The following is a 14,843-nucleotide window of genomic DNA, read 5'->3' as shown; positions in this document are numbered from 1 at the left end:
AGACTCAGCAGAGGGTGTTTGGTCGAATGGTCAAGATCCCGTGCTATTTGACAGTACTAAGTTGAATCTCAGAAGAACATGGTTAGCACGGACTGAACGATAACCCTCTGGCCAAGGGCAGTCTCCAGCCGAAACCTTTGAGACGTGATCATGCCAGTGGACACGAGGAAGGGAACGGGCTCGTGTGTTCAGCAGTTCAGCTCCACTGGTGTGCTGGTCAGTACTTGTGCCTGATTATGGCTATATCCATATGCTGTCTAAAGAAAAGTGATAACCTCCTCTTGGGGTTAGTTTTGTCTGTCTCTACAGCCAATTTCTTACCTATCACTTCTTCAGTTCTGCTTTTCTGCACATTTGCTACTCTTGTACTTGTGACAGTCTGCAGGCTTGGCTCTTTACCACAGGAAAGTTGGTATTCAAGATACAATATACGCATAGGAATATCAAAATAAAACAGAAGTGGGTATTTCAGTTAAAATTTACAGAAATACTGACAACCTCATGACTTGAGCAAATTTAAAACCATCAAGAAATACCTTCTGTAATAACATCTTCAAAAAAGGTAATGTGGCTCTATTTAATTTCAGATTTATAGTTTTAAATAAAATGCAGTTAACGTTGGCTTTGTTTGGTTTTTTTCAGGATACAACACCGGTATTTGAAGAGGAGTCAAAACCTATTTATTGCCAGAACTGTCAAAGCATTTCTTTCTGTGCGTTTACCCAGCGGTCGCTGTTGGTAGTGTGTTCCAAGTACTGGAGGGTAAGGCAAGCTAGCTGAACAACACCTGCCTGTCTTTTACTCTAGAAGCTGATTTTTATTAAATTGCCAGTAAGACATTTAAATCAAGATGCTCTAAGTCCTTTTCATGTGGCTATATTGAAACTGAAATTAGCTGCTGTCTGGGCATCTTAATCTGTAATTGGTTAATGACAACGGACTTTTCTGTTTCTTTTCAGGTGTTCGATGCTGGAGATTATTCCCTCTTATGTTCAGTCCCTAGTGAAAACGATCAGACCTGGACTGGGGGCGACTTTGTATCGGCTGATAAAGTGATTGTATGGACAGAAGATGGACAAAGTTTCATATATAAATTACCAGCCAGGTAGTCAACAGTGAACGTTTTGAGATAAAAACACAAGCAACTTTTAAGAAATCTTGAGTATCTTTGGCTTTTATTTTGTTACAAAATCATATGGATGTTGCAGAAACTAGTATTTCATGAGCATATTTTAAAGCGTGTATCACCTAAATGTATCACGTGGGAGCAATGCTCAGTAATTCAGGTTGCCACAACCAAGATTGCTTCACTATTTTCTGATATTACACTAACTCTTTTTCACTTCCTAATGGAGCTGTGTGATGGGAAGAGGTGTGTTTTGCTGTTGAACAAATGTCATGAATTAAAATAAAATAAAATTTCAATATTTCCTTAACCAGGTCTCTATAAGGAAGAAATAAGATTTTGCTCTATGGAGCAGAACGTAAACGATGACTGTATTATTGTAACAGAGTACTCTCTCAATCTGTTAAGGGAAGACATGAACAGCTGAGTTTGTGCATGTAAATGTGAAAATTAATTTAAAATTAAGTATCAAAGAGGTTAAATAAATGTAGAGTGACAAAAGTAAAATAAAAACTTTTTTCTCATTTCTTCTGACGTGTTCATGAGCTGCACACATCTCTCTGTTCTGGGCAGAGATAGTTTTATCTTGAACATCCTTGAATATTCTCGCGTAAATCAGGCGGGGACTCCTTTCTCAGCCCCTGATGTGAGCAGAGCGTAAGGGTGGGAGAGAGCTCTCTGGTGATCTGTTGGAGGAATCCTTGGGTTTGTTGTGTTTGGCCCTGAGTCTGAGGCCAGATGTGTTGAAGTCCAAAGCACCCTGAAACCAGGCTCCCTTCATTCTTTTTTCCTTCAGTTCCAAGTGTGTAGAGGAACTGAGCTGGACACACTTTGGAGCAGCTGTTAATTGACGAAGCATACCCTGTACATTAAAATTAGAGTAATGATCTGCTATATGCTGTGTAACAATTGAAAAATGTAATGTTCAAAGGCTTGGGGGTTGTTTTTGCATAGTATTATTTAGTTAGCTAGTGATGTAGCAATCACTCTCTACTAATATAACGATTTTTTTCTTTCCTTTCTATTTGTTCTTAAACGCAGCTGTCTACCAGCTAGTGATTCATTTCGCAGAGATGTGGGGAAAGCAGTAGAAAATTTAATTCCACCTTTACTGTACAGTGCGTTGGACAGAGCAGATAAACAGGTAAAATCTTTGGTGTTTCTTTTATGGACTGCATTTCTTTTTTTAGAGAGTTGAAACATGCGTACATCATGACCAGTTTTTCCTCTTTCAAGTAGACCTTTAGGATTTCTTCTTTTCCTGAAGAAAGTAGACAGAGGCAAATTGCCTGCAGTTTGGTTTGGTTCTTGTTGGTTTTCAAATAAATGCAGAGGTTAGTCTCTGGTCAAGTGAATCTTCAGTTCCTATATACCAACGGTTTATCATTCATCAGGGCCTGGAGAATTAGAAGTTAAGTTGTGATGTGCATGATGATTAGGCAATAACTGAGTACCAGCTCTTAGTGTCTGAAAGCTTAAATCCTTGCACAGTACAGAAAATCCAATTTTGTAGGCCAAAGTCCTCTTTGAGCTATACTTCACTTCATATTGCACTGTGAACTGCACCTGCTATAAATAAATGTATCTAAGCCTGCTGTACGATATATCTAGTACTTACACCTATGCTACTAGGTATAAGTAACTGTCTGATCTACAAATGCTCTTATTACAAGACTACTGTAGGAATCCTTTTTTTATCTTAACCATTTGAATTGTTGCCAGATTTGGACACCGAAGCATTTACATATTTGATTATTATTTTCTTTATGTTGTCAACCAATATCAAAACTTCTTTGCTTCTGTTGCGGACCATGTTCCTTACTGAGTTAACGTATCTTCAGCTCACCATTGTAGTTAGGATGTTGACAATTTTAGAATGCGCGTACACACATATAAAATATTCTAAATATATTTGGGTTGGTTCTAATTATATTTATATAACTTTTTTTCCTCTCCCCTAAGCCTGTGACTTGTTTTGTAACTAAACCACAACTTCTTCTCATTCATATTGTTATATTTCTTCTTTCTCCTGCAAGAAAGATAAAGTAGCTAGTTTTTGTCCTGCTTTTAAAAGGCACAGCGGATTATGTGGGGAAAGCAAATTTTGAGGTTACTACGTGGTTTGCATGCGTTCTGAAGTTGTTAATTTATCTTTTTAACAGCTACTAATATGTCCGCCAGTTACTCGCTTCTTCTATGGACATCGGGAGTTTTCCTATAAGCTGTTAATCCAAGGAGACTCTTCAGGGAGACTGTGTATTTGGAGTGTGCCTGATACTCTTGAACAACAGGATAGCGCCAAAGGTATACCTAACTGACAGTCTTGTTGCCAAGTCTTTTAATGGGCATCTCATAACAAAAAAAGAGTGGTTTGGGGCTGGGTATAAAGCACTGCTGCTTTTCCTACAAATCCATGAAGCTGGGTTGGCTTTTTTTGTTAGCTTCCTGTAAGAGTTATAGTAACTTAATTTTTTTCATATATGATCAAAATCTTAATTTACTATTAATATTTTTCAGGTATTAAGATTTAACTGTTTGGGGATTTTTTGTTGTTTTTCTTGTTTGTTTTTTCAAATATTAGCTATGGTCATTGCCCTCAGCCTGTGTAACTTGTAGTTTAAATCATGTACTCTTCCAGTTCTCACATATGTTTTCCATGGTCAGTAAATTAGTCTCCAGTATGTACCTTTTACTTTGTTCAAAGTGTTGTAACATGGCATATTTAAATTTTGAGATCTTCTCAGAAAAGCATTCCTAATTTCTGTTCTTAATTTTTTTTTTAATTTTTTTTATTTAAATCCTCCTCCTGCCTCACCCCTTCCTTTTTTCTTTTTGAACAGGACTACAAACAACAACTTCAATATCCCTCCAGGAAGCTTTTGATAAACTTACTCCTCGCCCTGCTGGGATTATAGACCAGCTAAGCCTAATCCCAAACATCAATGAACCACTTAAAGTTACGGCCAGCGTGTATATCCCAGCACACGGGCGGCTGGTTTGTGGGCGTGAGGATGGAAGCATCGTTATTGTGCCAGCAACACAAACGGCTATAGTTCAGCTGCTGCAGGGAGAGCACATGCTCAGGAGAGGTATGCAAATAAGCTTTGGAAAAGCACGGCTGGATTACAGCGTGCGCCTGTTGCATCCGAGATATGCTTGAGGAAGAAATAGTTTCGCAAAGTGAGCATTAAATCATTTTACACGTATATATCGTGTAACAGAGAACTCCTCTCTGTATTCTGTAGTTAGTTGAGTGTTATACCTTGGCCTGCTGTTGTATATTTTGGTTCTAGATAATGTTATTTTAATGCTTTTGTGATCGTAGTTTCAGAACAAATATTTGGGATTTGATTCTTACAAATGCTGATAAATGAGACACATATAAATATTTTTCTGTAAATATACCTATGAGCTTGTCAGTTACATACAAGGCTGTTGGTTGCACTGTTTCCTTTATATAACTGATTTACTTTATAAAAAAATTATTTTTTTTCTTAACATGAAGTTGGATTGCCTCAAAATTGCTACATTATTCCACAAATAAGCATTGATGATTTGTATCCTCATAAAAATACAGAAGTGCCTGTGTGTATTCTACGTAAGGCTTGCTGTGCTTGCTAGAAAGCATAATCACAAAGAGGAAGAAGTTCACCTATGTCATGCAGATATTGCACAGAATACTTGATTCTGGTATTGAATTTATTTGGCCCATTTTGTCAAATTTGCTGTCTAAAAAGACAGTTTTTCTAAGCATCTATTGCAATAGTTAAAAGGTTAGAATGAGAATGATTTAACCAGTGTATTTGATCTCGGTGAACAGAAGGCTCACCGTTCTTGCTGTGTGTTTCACAAAAATTATTTTCCTATTTAAATTTGATGTCATTAACCTATTCTGTGCAAGCACCAAACGCATAACACCGCAGACTGGAATGCCACTGTTGTGGCCAGTGCGAAGTGAGATTATGCGGTTTTCCTGGTGCTGGTCCTTTTGGTTATAACCTTGGATAAATTAATGTTTGATGGGGAAGGGAATTTATTTTTTCACATCTTTGTGGCCTTTTTAACTTTTTTTCTGGATTTTTTTTTTTTTTTTGCGGGAGCAAGCTGTTTTAAGACAGCTAAATTACTTTAAAGTGAGCTTGTACAGCAAGACAAAAGGAAGTATTCAGTCCATGTCCAGTAAAAAAAAATAATGAACATTTAAAAAAAAGAGAGGACTAATTCTGTAAGAACTTCTGTCAAAAATTACAGTATGTCTGTATTTACTTATTTTTTTTAATCAAAAATAGTGTTTTGGATTGTTAACTGTTCTATTGAATTGTGTTTCTCTCCCTCTTTTCCCCTTCCGTTTCTTCTCTTATCCAATTTCTCAGGTTGGCCACCTCACCGGACTCTCCGAGGCCATCGAAACAAAATTACATGTTTACTGTATCCTCATCAGGTTTCTTCTCGTTATGATCAAAGGTATTTGATCTCAGGTGGTGTGGATTTCTCAGTCATCATATGGGATATATTTTCTGGAGAGATGAAACATATCTTCTGTGTACATGGTGGAGAAATTACACAGCTTCTAGTTCCACCAGAAAACTGTAGTGTAAGTTTTACATAATACGTCTGATAACCTGTCTCGCATTTTTCATAAATGGTACGGCTCCTCAGATCCCTCAGAATGTGAATGTAGCGTGAAATACTGAAGATTTATTACTGACTCAACGTATAATTTTTGCAGACACTTAAAGAGTTTAATTTTCCTATTAATCTTGGGTTTGTTAGCATCATGTTTTAGCTACGTAAAGGATTAAAAGTAGTGGAAAACCTGGATATGAAAACCTAGCTAGCTAAGGATAATGCTTGGCGTTTTCTGGTATAGAGCACTGACAGTGGGAGAGGATTTCCATGGCGTGGAAGCAGTCTTTCCCCTGAAGGCGTTTGCAAATGTGATAGGCAAGCGTTCCCCAGCAGGTAGCCCCTAGGTTTTAAAGGCAATTTCGTATTTTGCAACTTGGATGAGTAGGTAGAATTTAATGAACAAAATGATGTTGATTTACTTGAAAACCGTGGTTTCTCTTTTTGGCTCAACAAAACAGGTTCTAATACCTGTTTGCTCTTTGTGATGTGCGAGAGATTGGATGCAAGAGAATTTCTGCGAGTGAGATTCTGTTTCTAGTGAGCTCAGTGAGTTTAGCCGTAGACTTATGTGCCTGGTTTTTGGTTATAAAATAGTTGTTGATCACTGTGCTTGGTCCACTGAAGAGGAGATGCAAACTGTCCGCATTACGATTAAGATTTATTTTCTTTTTTTTTTTTCTTTTATTAGGCAAGAGTCCAGCACTGCATTTGCTCTGTTGCCAGTGATCACTCAGTAGGTCTTCTGAGCCTGCGGGAGAAAAAATGCATCATGCTGGCATCCCGTCACCTTTTCCCTATCCAAGTCATAAAATGGAGGCCTTCCGATGACTATCTGGTGGTAGGATGTTCAGATGGCTCTGTGTACGTCTGGCAAATGGATACCGGTAAGGTTAAGTTCAAAGATGTTGATTAAACAATTTTTTTTATATATATGTTTGGCTATAGTTCTGTGTCAGTTGCATCTGAGAGAACAGGTAACATTTTTTTGCACATTGATATTTAGCACTCCACATATTCCCCAAATTTGTAGATTATGTAAGCTTTTGTTAAATACATAGTTTGGCATTTGGAATAACCCATTTAGTTTTGGAGAAGTATGGCTTGCTGTGGCTGTGTTCTCCCAGTTACCTTTAGAGACACCAGTTACAATGTTGGCTGCACAGGTAGTGTCTTTTCAGTTGATCCCTGTCCATGCTTCCTCAGCAATTTCCTTGAAAGCTTGGTGTAAAAGCACAGCACCCTGAATCCACAATAGTTTCCTCATCTGCAGAATGGAGAAAGTGTTTGTCTCGGTTTTTATATTGTTTGTTTTGCTGTTTGGTGTGGTTTTTTTAAAAAAAGGAACTAATGCTTAGTTAGAATAAACTAAAAATGAGCCTGAACAGAAGGGGCAGCAAGGCATAAAATAAAAACAGCTTTGTTGTAGAAAATCTTGTGATATCTGAAAGGGAGAAAGTGAGGAAAAAAATGCATCAAAATATATGCAGTATGTAATTACCTTTCGACTCCTTAACTCCCGTAAGAACAAAAAAAACCCACAAACCTGCAGTAATGCCTGAATATTATTTTCAGCTTATTGTGAAAATTGGAAGTGAATTGTTTTTTATTGAAGCTCTAGGAGGCAAAGAGGAACCTGAGATCCAGCATGGAAAACTTAATCCATGCAGGTGGTTGGGTGGGAGAGGGAATTCAAAATGATTGAAAGCAGCCTTCCACTAAAAACGTGGAGCAGCTGCAGTCATCGCTCTCTGGTCAGCACAGAATCATACTGTGGGGTTTTTTAATTTCTCTTGATTTTGTTAACGTGTTTTTTTTCCTTACGCACTTCAATTTCATGGATATTTAGGAAAATCCAGTCCCTTTAGGAATATTAGGTCTAAAAATAACTGTTAACACAAGGGGAGCTTCTATGCATTGTGTCCTGTGGTGTGAATTATTTTCGCCCGTTGTTGTACTGATATTTTGGACATCCTGAACTGTTTCTGCTTAAATTCATGCTTTCCAAAACATTTGCAGGTGCGCTGGACAGGTGTGTGATGGGCATAACGGCAGTGGAAATCCTGAATGCGTGTGACGAGGCCGTCCCAGCGGCGGTGGACGCCCTCAGCCATCCTGCCGTCAACCTGAAGCAGGCCATGACTCGGCGCAGCCTGGCTGCTCTGAAGAACGTGGCGCACCAGAAACTACAGACTCTGGCCACTAACCTGCTCGCTTCCGAAGCCTCCGACAAGGTAAGTGGTGTTGCACTCTGGTTTTAATGCAGTACTTGAAACATTTATTTCCATAAATAATTTAATAAGATATGGGAAACCCTTATCATTCCAACTGAAAGGGTCTTGTCCAATGCTCTCTGAAATTTTAATGGAAAGACCTAATCTAGTTTTACCTGGCCTTGGGTCAGTCCTAGGAATTTCCTTTCCTTGAACAAAAAGTTTCAGCCTTCTTCAACATCATTGTGCAGTTTCCAATGCAGGTGGTGTTATCTGGAGTTACATTTCACTTCGGTTTTCTCTATTTTGTGTTCTCAGTAGTAGTAGTTTTCTTACTGGAGTCTAATGCTTTTAAACTTCCTCTTCACTGTCTAAAACTCTGTACTGCTTTCGCTGTCTTTTTCTCTAGGTTCAGTAAGAACTGAGGCTATGCACCAAATAAACTTATCTTTTTCTAGATGGGTAGTAATATATTTTTAATATCAGCCAACCACATATCTCTGGATGCTGTTCCCCAGTTCATGTTACTGTTCGCGATGCCACCTCCCACACTAGCGTGCATTCTACTTGGGTTTTTTCGAGGTTGAGTTTATTTAAAATCTGGATTTAGCAGCTTTTCATAGAATCTGAAATATTTGCTGAATTGTATACATTCGGTTAATTTGTAGTATTGATGGGTAGACAAGGAACCAGGCTGTGATCCATATCCATCAGAAGCAAGTCTCACCCTTCTCGTTGTGTGTGAACTTTGAGGAATAGAATCAGCATTGATCTGTTTTTTCCCCTCTTCCACACATATTGAATATGCTTTATACGTTCCTGTACATCTTGCTAAAGGTGGAGCTAGAGCTTGATTTTATTTTATTTTGGTAATTGTTGCTGCGTGACAGTTCAGGAAAAGTATTACTGAAATATATGCGCAAATAGATATAAATGGAGCCAAAGGAACCTAAACGCTGAAAATTAATTGCTGTTTGAGAAAGATATTAAGTGTTTAATGCTAGAAGATATTGATGGGCTTGGTTGATTCCCAAATATTTCAATGCTTAATGTTTAAGGAGTTTTTAAATTATATTTTAGGATTTAAGTGATGAATTCAAATGGAACTGTCTGTAGTAACTTGTTAAAACCATTCACTAACTGTTCTGAGCGCTGTGTGTCTGTGTATAGAGAGTGCGCGTGATCCACGGCGTGTTTATGTGTGTTCATTTAGATACAAAACTTTACAATTTATATGGATGTTACCGAGTACAGCAACAGGCTTCTTACCAGGATCTCTGGTAAGCAAACCTTTCTGATAATATCCTAACGATAAGAGTTGTTCGGGAGTTAGAGCAATAGCAGGACTGTGAGTCTGCACGTTAGTCTCTGGAGTCGGAGGATGATTTTTCTCCATCCTGTTGTTATTGCACAAGCTGGAAGCACCTTAAATATTTTGAGATGTGGGCAAGTTCCTTTTTTAACAACTAGTAATGAGTTCTTTTTCCAAACTGATCATCTCACAATAAGAAATAACTTGGATTTCAAATTGTATAAAGAATAATTTTTACATTTCAGCATTAATTTTATTATTCTGAAGAGCAAATAGAGTACAATGTAGCATGTATCCCAAGAAAAGCTAGTACAGTGAAGACATTTGAAGGAACCCTAGTATGGAGGACAGACGGTACAAGAATTTGTTCTAAATATCCTGTGAATTTTAACGTGTCTAATTATTACTCAGTCTGATGGATTTGGAACGACTGTTTTGAAAAGTAACAGGTGTCTCACAGTATCACATTGTAGAGATGGAACAAAAAAGCAAACGGTAAATTTTAGAAGTTGGCTTAACTGTTGATGGTGGTTTGGCTGGTGGGCTCCATAGTGGGTCAGTGCAGATTGCCAGAGGAGAGCCTGAAGAAAGAGCTTTCTCTTGGGCTTTGGTTTGGCCAGATACAGAGAAAAGTCCTGACTTTGTGAGGGGTTTATGAACTTTGTCACAGGAAGACTATGACCCCTGACTTACATTTTTATCTTGCTGTTAAAGATTAATGGACAGAAGTGCAAACTTCTCTTGAAGGAAACTGGGAAAAATGCCCCTGGAGTCGTGTGTTAGAGAAGTGCGTAAGAGGCTTTACGTGCCTTGGGCAACTCGCTGCAGTGACGGTGCTTGGGGCAGGGGTGGCTTGGAGGGCGGCCACCCTTGGCAATGCTGTGACCACCCTGCTCGTGTGTGCTCTCACTGGCGAGTCCAGTCCCCTCCCACTCATCGTCACTGGTTTCCTAATGAAGGCCTGTTGGAGCGGCCGGGTCCTACAGTTGTTTCGTGTGCGGGTGCCATTCAGCAGTGTTCCCGAGCTCCGGCAGGAACAGGTGGTGTTCCACCGATTCCCGGGCCATGGCCGGCAGAGAGCAGCAGAGCCCTGCGCGGGGACCAGCACCGGCTGCGCTTTCCTGGCTGGATTCCCTTTGGAAAGGGAATGTCACTTCAAGGGATTGTTCCTTAGAACAGCCTGTCTCTACAAACTTACGCGTGTCCTGCTGCATCCAGTATGGCTGTGCGCATACCTGAGTATCAGTGTCGCACGTGTACGTGTTTTACGTGCAGGTTCCTCACATCTAATAAAGATATTGCATAGAACCATAAATTGCCTAGGTTGGAAAGACCTTTCAGATCATCAAGTCCAACCATCAACACAACACTGACAAAACCCGTCACTATACATAGCACAGCAAAATGTGTTCTGTACCAGCCATCAGTGATGATTAATAGCTAAAATATTTGGGTTATATCGTTGCTTTTCACTTTACTATTGTGACCATTACCAGCGACCATTTCATAAAAAATTACCTACGTTACATTCTGAGAAAATAGTTAGATATTTTTAATAAATAAGGAATATATCAGTAAATCAGTGCTTTGTAGAACACAATTTTCAGCTATTATTTATTGGCATTTAATTATTTCTATTCTAGTTTCAGTTACCCATTATTTGGTTCTCATGGGAAACTTATTTCGTAAGCATAGTTTATTCATTCTCTGAGTTGAGCACAGAAAGGAAGGAGCAGAATTTGGCTGTTTGCTGGCTGCGTTAGGCTCTGGCTGTTTGGCACGGTGAGCCAGCCTGCGCTGCAGCTCCTCCAAGAGATGTAAGAGCGGGGAGTGAGGAGGATGGTCTCTGTTTAATTTTCCTTTCATATTCTCTGTGACCAAATGTGAATTTTCCTTCTGGTACTACCTTAACTTCATTCCATAAGTGAAGTTAATTTTAATTCAGGGAAAGATAGAAATGAAAAATTATTTGACTCTAGTAGAATAGCAGATGGTATTGAAGATTTTGGCAGGTCTGCATTTTTTTTGTTAGAGTGTCTTTTGATAATGTTTTGAAGATTGCTCTCTCTGTGTGTTTTTGGTATTTGGCTGGTTGGTTTGTTACAAAATGAGTGTAATGTGGAATATTTGTGTGTATTTGTTGAGAATCATGCTCTGGATCATCAGCTGCTCTCGATGGCAGGTCAGGGTACCTGAGCCCCTTCTGGAGGCATCAGTTTCCAAATATAAAACTTTGGAGAGGTTACTCTTTCCTCTGAAGATTTTTACTGCAAAAAGCAATCTTATACTCTTCAGGGATATACAGTAACTAATAGCCACAGAAAAAGCAGAGTGCTTTACAAGAGACAAATCTCTGTGAATGAGGACTTTGAGAATTAAAATAATATGCTTATTTCAAAACCAGGTTCATGCACTGAAGCAATAATTGAACACAATGTGGTGGATATTCTGTTCTTTCATCCCAACAGCATTTTGGGGGTCTTTACAGCTCTAACGGAAAAGGAATATATATATATAAACATTACTTCTGTTTCCAAACACATGCTACGAAATTTGTACAAAAGTTAAAGCAGCCAAGTAGTCGTAGGACTAAAACGCTTACTGTATTGAAAAAAGTCCTTGAGAGAAAATAAATGGTACATATGCATGTCCGGTGTTCCAGTTATAGGATGTTAAGTAGAATATATGCTTGTTTCTGTGATTCATAGTAATAAATACATTTGCTAGTGTTCAGAAGTAGAACGAGAAGGGTTGAAAAATGCAAGATAATGGGTGTTGGCAGAAAAATGGAGTTTTACAGCTCAGCAGAGTTTCAGTGGTGCCCGCTCCTATGGCCCAAGGCTATTTAAGGCTTCGTAAGACGGGCACGTTTCTTCCTGGCAGTGAACAAAGGAAGCAATATATCAGGATGTATATAGGATAGGGTAAAAACCTGTTGTAAATTAGTGTATATATACAGAATATTCCATTTTTTGCATGGTATATAGTATATGTTAGTTAGTTGTATAGTCTGTATATATTTATAGTGTGTGTGTATACCTGTGCATACCTATTTGTAAGTACATATATGGTGTACCTATGAAAACTGCAAGCCTTGTTAATTTCGAAGTAACTATCCTGCTGTAAAGTGTGCTTTAAAAAAGCCCACAGAGAATAGAATTTTTAGAGACTACCAAGCTGAAAAAGTTTATGTTAAGGCAGTTGAGTTATAGTTGAGAAAAGACTTAGAAGTCTTGACTGTATTAATTTTATTGGTGGTTTATTAAGAACTTAAGGGCTAATTGTACTTTCAGTAAAGGGTGATGTTTTCTGAACAAACCATTCAGCCTATATTTTACTCACATTTGAACAGGATTTATTTCTGTTAAAAGATTCTTTTTCATTTGTTTGAGGAAACTAAGTACTTGAGCATAATTTTGTGTTGGTTATGGAGAGAACAAAGTTCTCACAATACTTAAACTTATGTTGATGTTCTTTTGTCGTCTCCTTTTCTGACTTTTTTTTTTATTTCCCCTCGAGAGGAAGGGAAGGAGGAAGAAGATGGACTTAAGTAGTGGAGTGAACAAGTGACACACTAACTGCGTATCTGGACAAATCTATTAGTAGCTTATTTAGCTTATTTTCCAATGGCATAAATCGATGCTATACTTCAGTATCCAAATAGGAAGCATTCAATGTGTTTTAAGTTTAATAACTAAATATTGAAATTTTATTCTTCCTCAGCACATAGCTGTTATGTTTCAGAATTCACAAGAAAGAAATGTGAACTTTTGTCTTATCTAGAGAGCTCTATTTGTCTCATAAACTTCTGTGAAATTCCCATATTTTAGGGGTGTAACACTTGATTACAAGTCTGGCGTTCCTGGTGTTGTAAAAATTGCGGTGAAATTCTTTACTGATCTTTTCATAATGTTTGTCATAACATGTTTTATACCCCATGTGAGTTTTCTAACTTTAATCATCCACAGCTTCCTTAATTTGTGAACTACCTTTGTGAAAAGTGTTAAGAAAGTAATCAAATTGAAATTTCAAAATTTTTTCCTTTTTTTTTCTTTTTTTCAGGGGAATTTACCTAAATATTCACATAACTCCCTGATGGTTCAAGCTATAAAGACTAATTTAACAGATCCCGATATACATGTGCTGTTCTTTGATGTAGAAGCCCTGATTATTCAGCTGCTGACGGAGGAGGCCTCCAGACCCAACACTGCGCTCATTTCTCCGGAGAATTTACAGAAAGCCTCTGGCGGGTCTGACAAAGGAGGCTCCTTTTTGACTGGTAAACGAGCAGCCGTCCTCTTCCAGCAGGTCAAGGAAACAATCAAAGAGAATATAAAAGAGCATCTTCTTGATGATGAAGATGAGGATGAAGAATCGATAAGACAGAGAAGAGAAGACGGTGACCCAGAATATCGCTCTAGCAAATCTAAACCATTGACTTTATTAGAATATAATCTAACCATGGATACAGCAAAGCTTTTTATGTCCTGTCTTCATGCCTGGGGCCTGAATTCTGTTCTAGATGAGCTTTGCCTTGATCGTCTTGGGATGCTCAAGCCACACTGCTCAGTGTCTTTTGGCCTCCTGTCTAGAGGAGGCCACATGTCCCTGATGCTTCCTGGCTATAACCAGTCTGTAGGCAAACCGCCATATGATAGCGTGGAGTTAGGCAGGAAAATGTCCATTACAGAAGGACTGGGAAAGGGGACGTATGGTGTATCACGTGCTGTCACCACTCAGCACCTCCTCTCTGTTATCTCACTGGCCAACACACTGATGAGTATGACCAACGCCACCTTCATTGGAGACCACATGAAGAAAGGTCCGACCAGGTACGGCAAATAGGCCCTTGAACTTGGCATAACTGTCTTTATTTTAATACAACATTTTATTTTGTTTAATTTTACTGGGGATTTTGATGTATTAAATGGCTATGAAAACCTTTGGTACTTAGAGGGAACTGAGGGTATTTCTTCTTTCTTGAATGTAGTATTTTTTTATGCCAAGATGAAGATGTTGCTCTGTTATCTAACTTACAGCTCTAACAGAACGTGGAGGTGTATTAACATATGTGCCAGTAGGTCTGAGAGGCCATTTTTGTCCTCTTTCTTAGTGCTTATTGTTTTTTAAAGAGTTTTTATAATGAATAGGTCAAATTCTAAATAAATAAAAACATACTGATGACTTTTTAATACTAGAAAGTAAGTTTACCTAGGAATTGTAAATGAGATGGATATATATTTATTTTTTTTCTGTCAAACCAACTGTTTTTGATCGGGTTGCCTTTCAAAGTTTGTTTAGTCACAGCATCTTTAGCGAATAATCTCTTTTTTTTTTTCTTTTCTTTTTTTATCCCCCCTATCCTCCTTGTTTTTCCCCTTCATGTACACTTTGTGTTTAGGCCGCCTAGGCCAGGCACTCCGGAAATGTCAAAAGTGAAGGCGCCCCCTTCAATTTCAAGTCATGCAGCCCAAGGACAAATTAAGCAAGGTAAAAATCATTTGCTTTGGAACAATTTGATATGTCATTTCAGCTCTTGACACTAAAGTTATCACCTTGCTAGCAA

The 14,843-nt window shown here is 38.4% G+C and overlaps 1 protein-coding gene across 2 annotated transcripts in view; it reads left to right on the top strand.

Moving 5' to 3' along the window:
• WDR7 (WD repeat domain 7) overlaps nt 1-14,843 on the top strand; it is a 123,876-nt gene that overhangs the window by 20,678 nt on the left and 88,355 nt on the right. For both annotated transcript variants that reach the window (XM_074570935.1, XM_074570934.1), the window contains exons 7-16: nt 643-762; nt 960-1,105; nt 2,168-2,270; nt 3,289-3,430; nt 3,967-4,215; nt 5,500-5,720; nt 6,444-6,639; nt 7,772-7,986; nt 13,340-14,109; nt 14,679-14,767. In XM_074570935.1, the coding sequence (XP_074427036.1) occupies nt 643-762; nt 960-1,105; nt 2,168-2,270; nt 3,289-3,430; nt 3,967-4,215; nt 5,500-5,720; nt 6,444-6,639; nt 7,772-7,986; nt 13,340-14,109; nt 14,679-14,767 (2,251 nt within the window). The remainder of the gene's footprint in view (nt 1-642; nt 763-959; nt 1,106-2,167; nt 2,271-3,288; nt 3,431-3,966; nt 4,216-5,499; nt 5,721-6,443; nt 6,640-7,771; nt 7,987-13,339; nt 14,110-14,678; nt 14,768-14,843) is intronic.

This window comes from Larus michahellis, chromosome Z (assembly GCF_964199755.1).
Source record: "Larus michahellis chromosome Z, bLarMic1.1, whole genome shotgun sequence".
In the NCBI taxonomy this organism is placed as follows: domain Eukaryota; kingdom Metazoa; phylum Chordata; class Aves; order Charadriiformes; family Laridae; genus Larus; species Larus michahellis.
The sequence above is the reverse complement of the archived record's forward strand: the minus strand, read 5'-3'. Positions and strand labels throughout refer to the sequence as shown.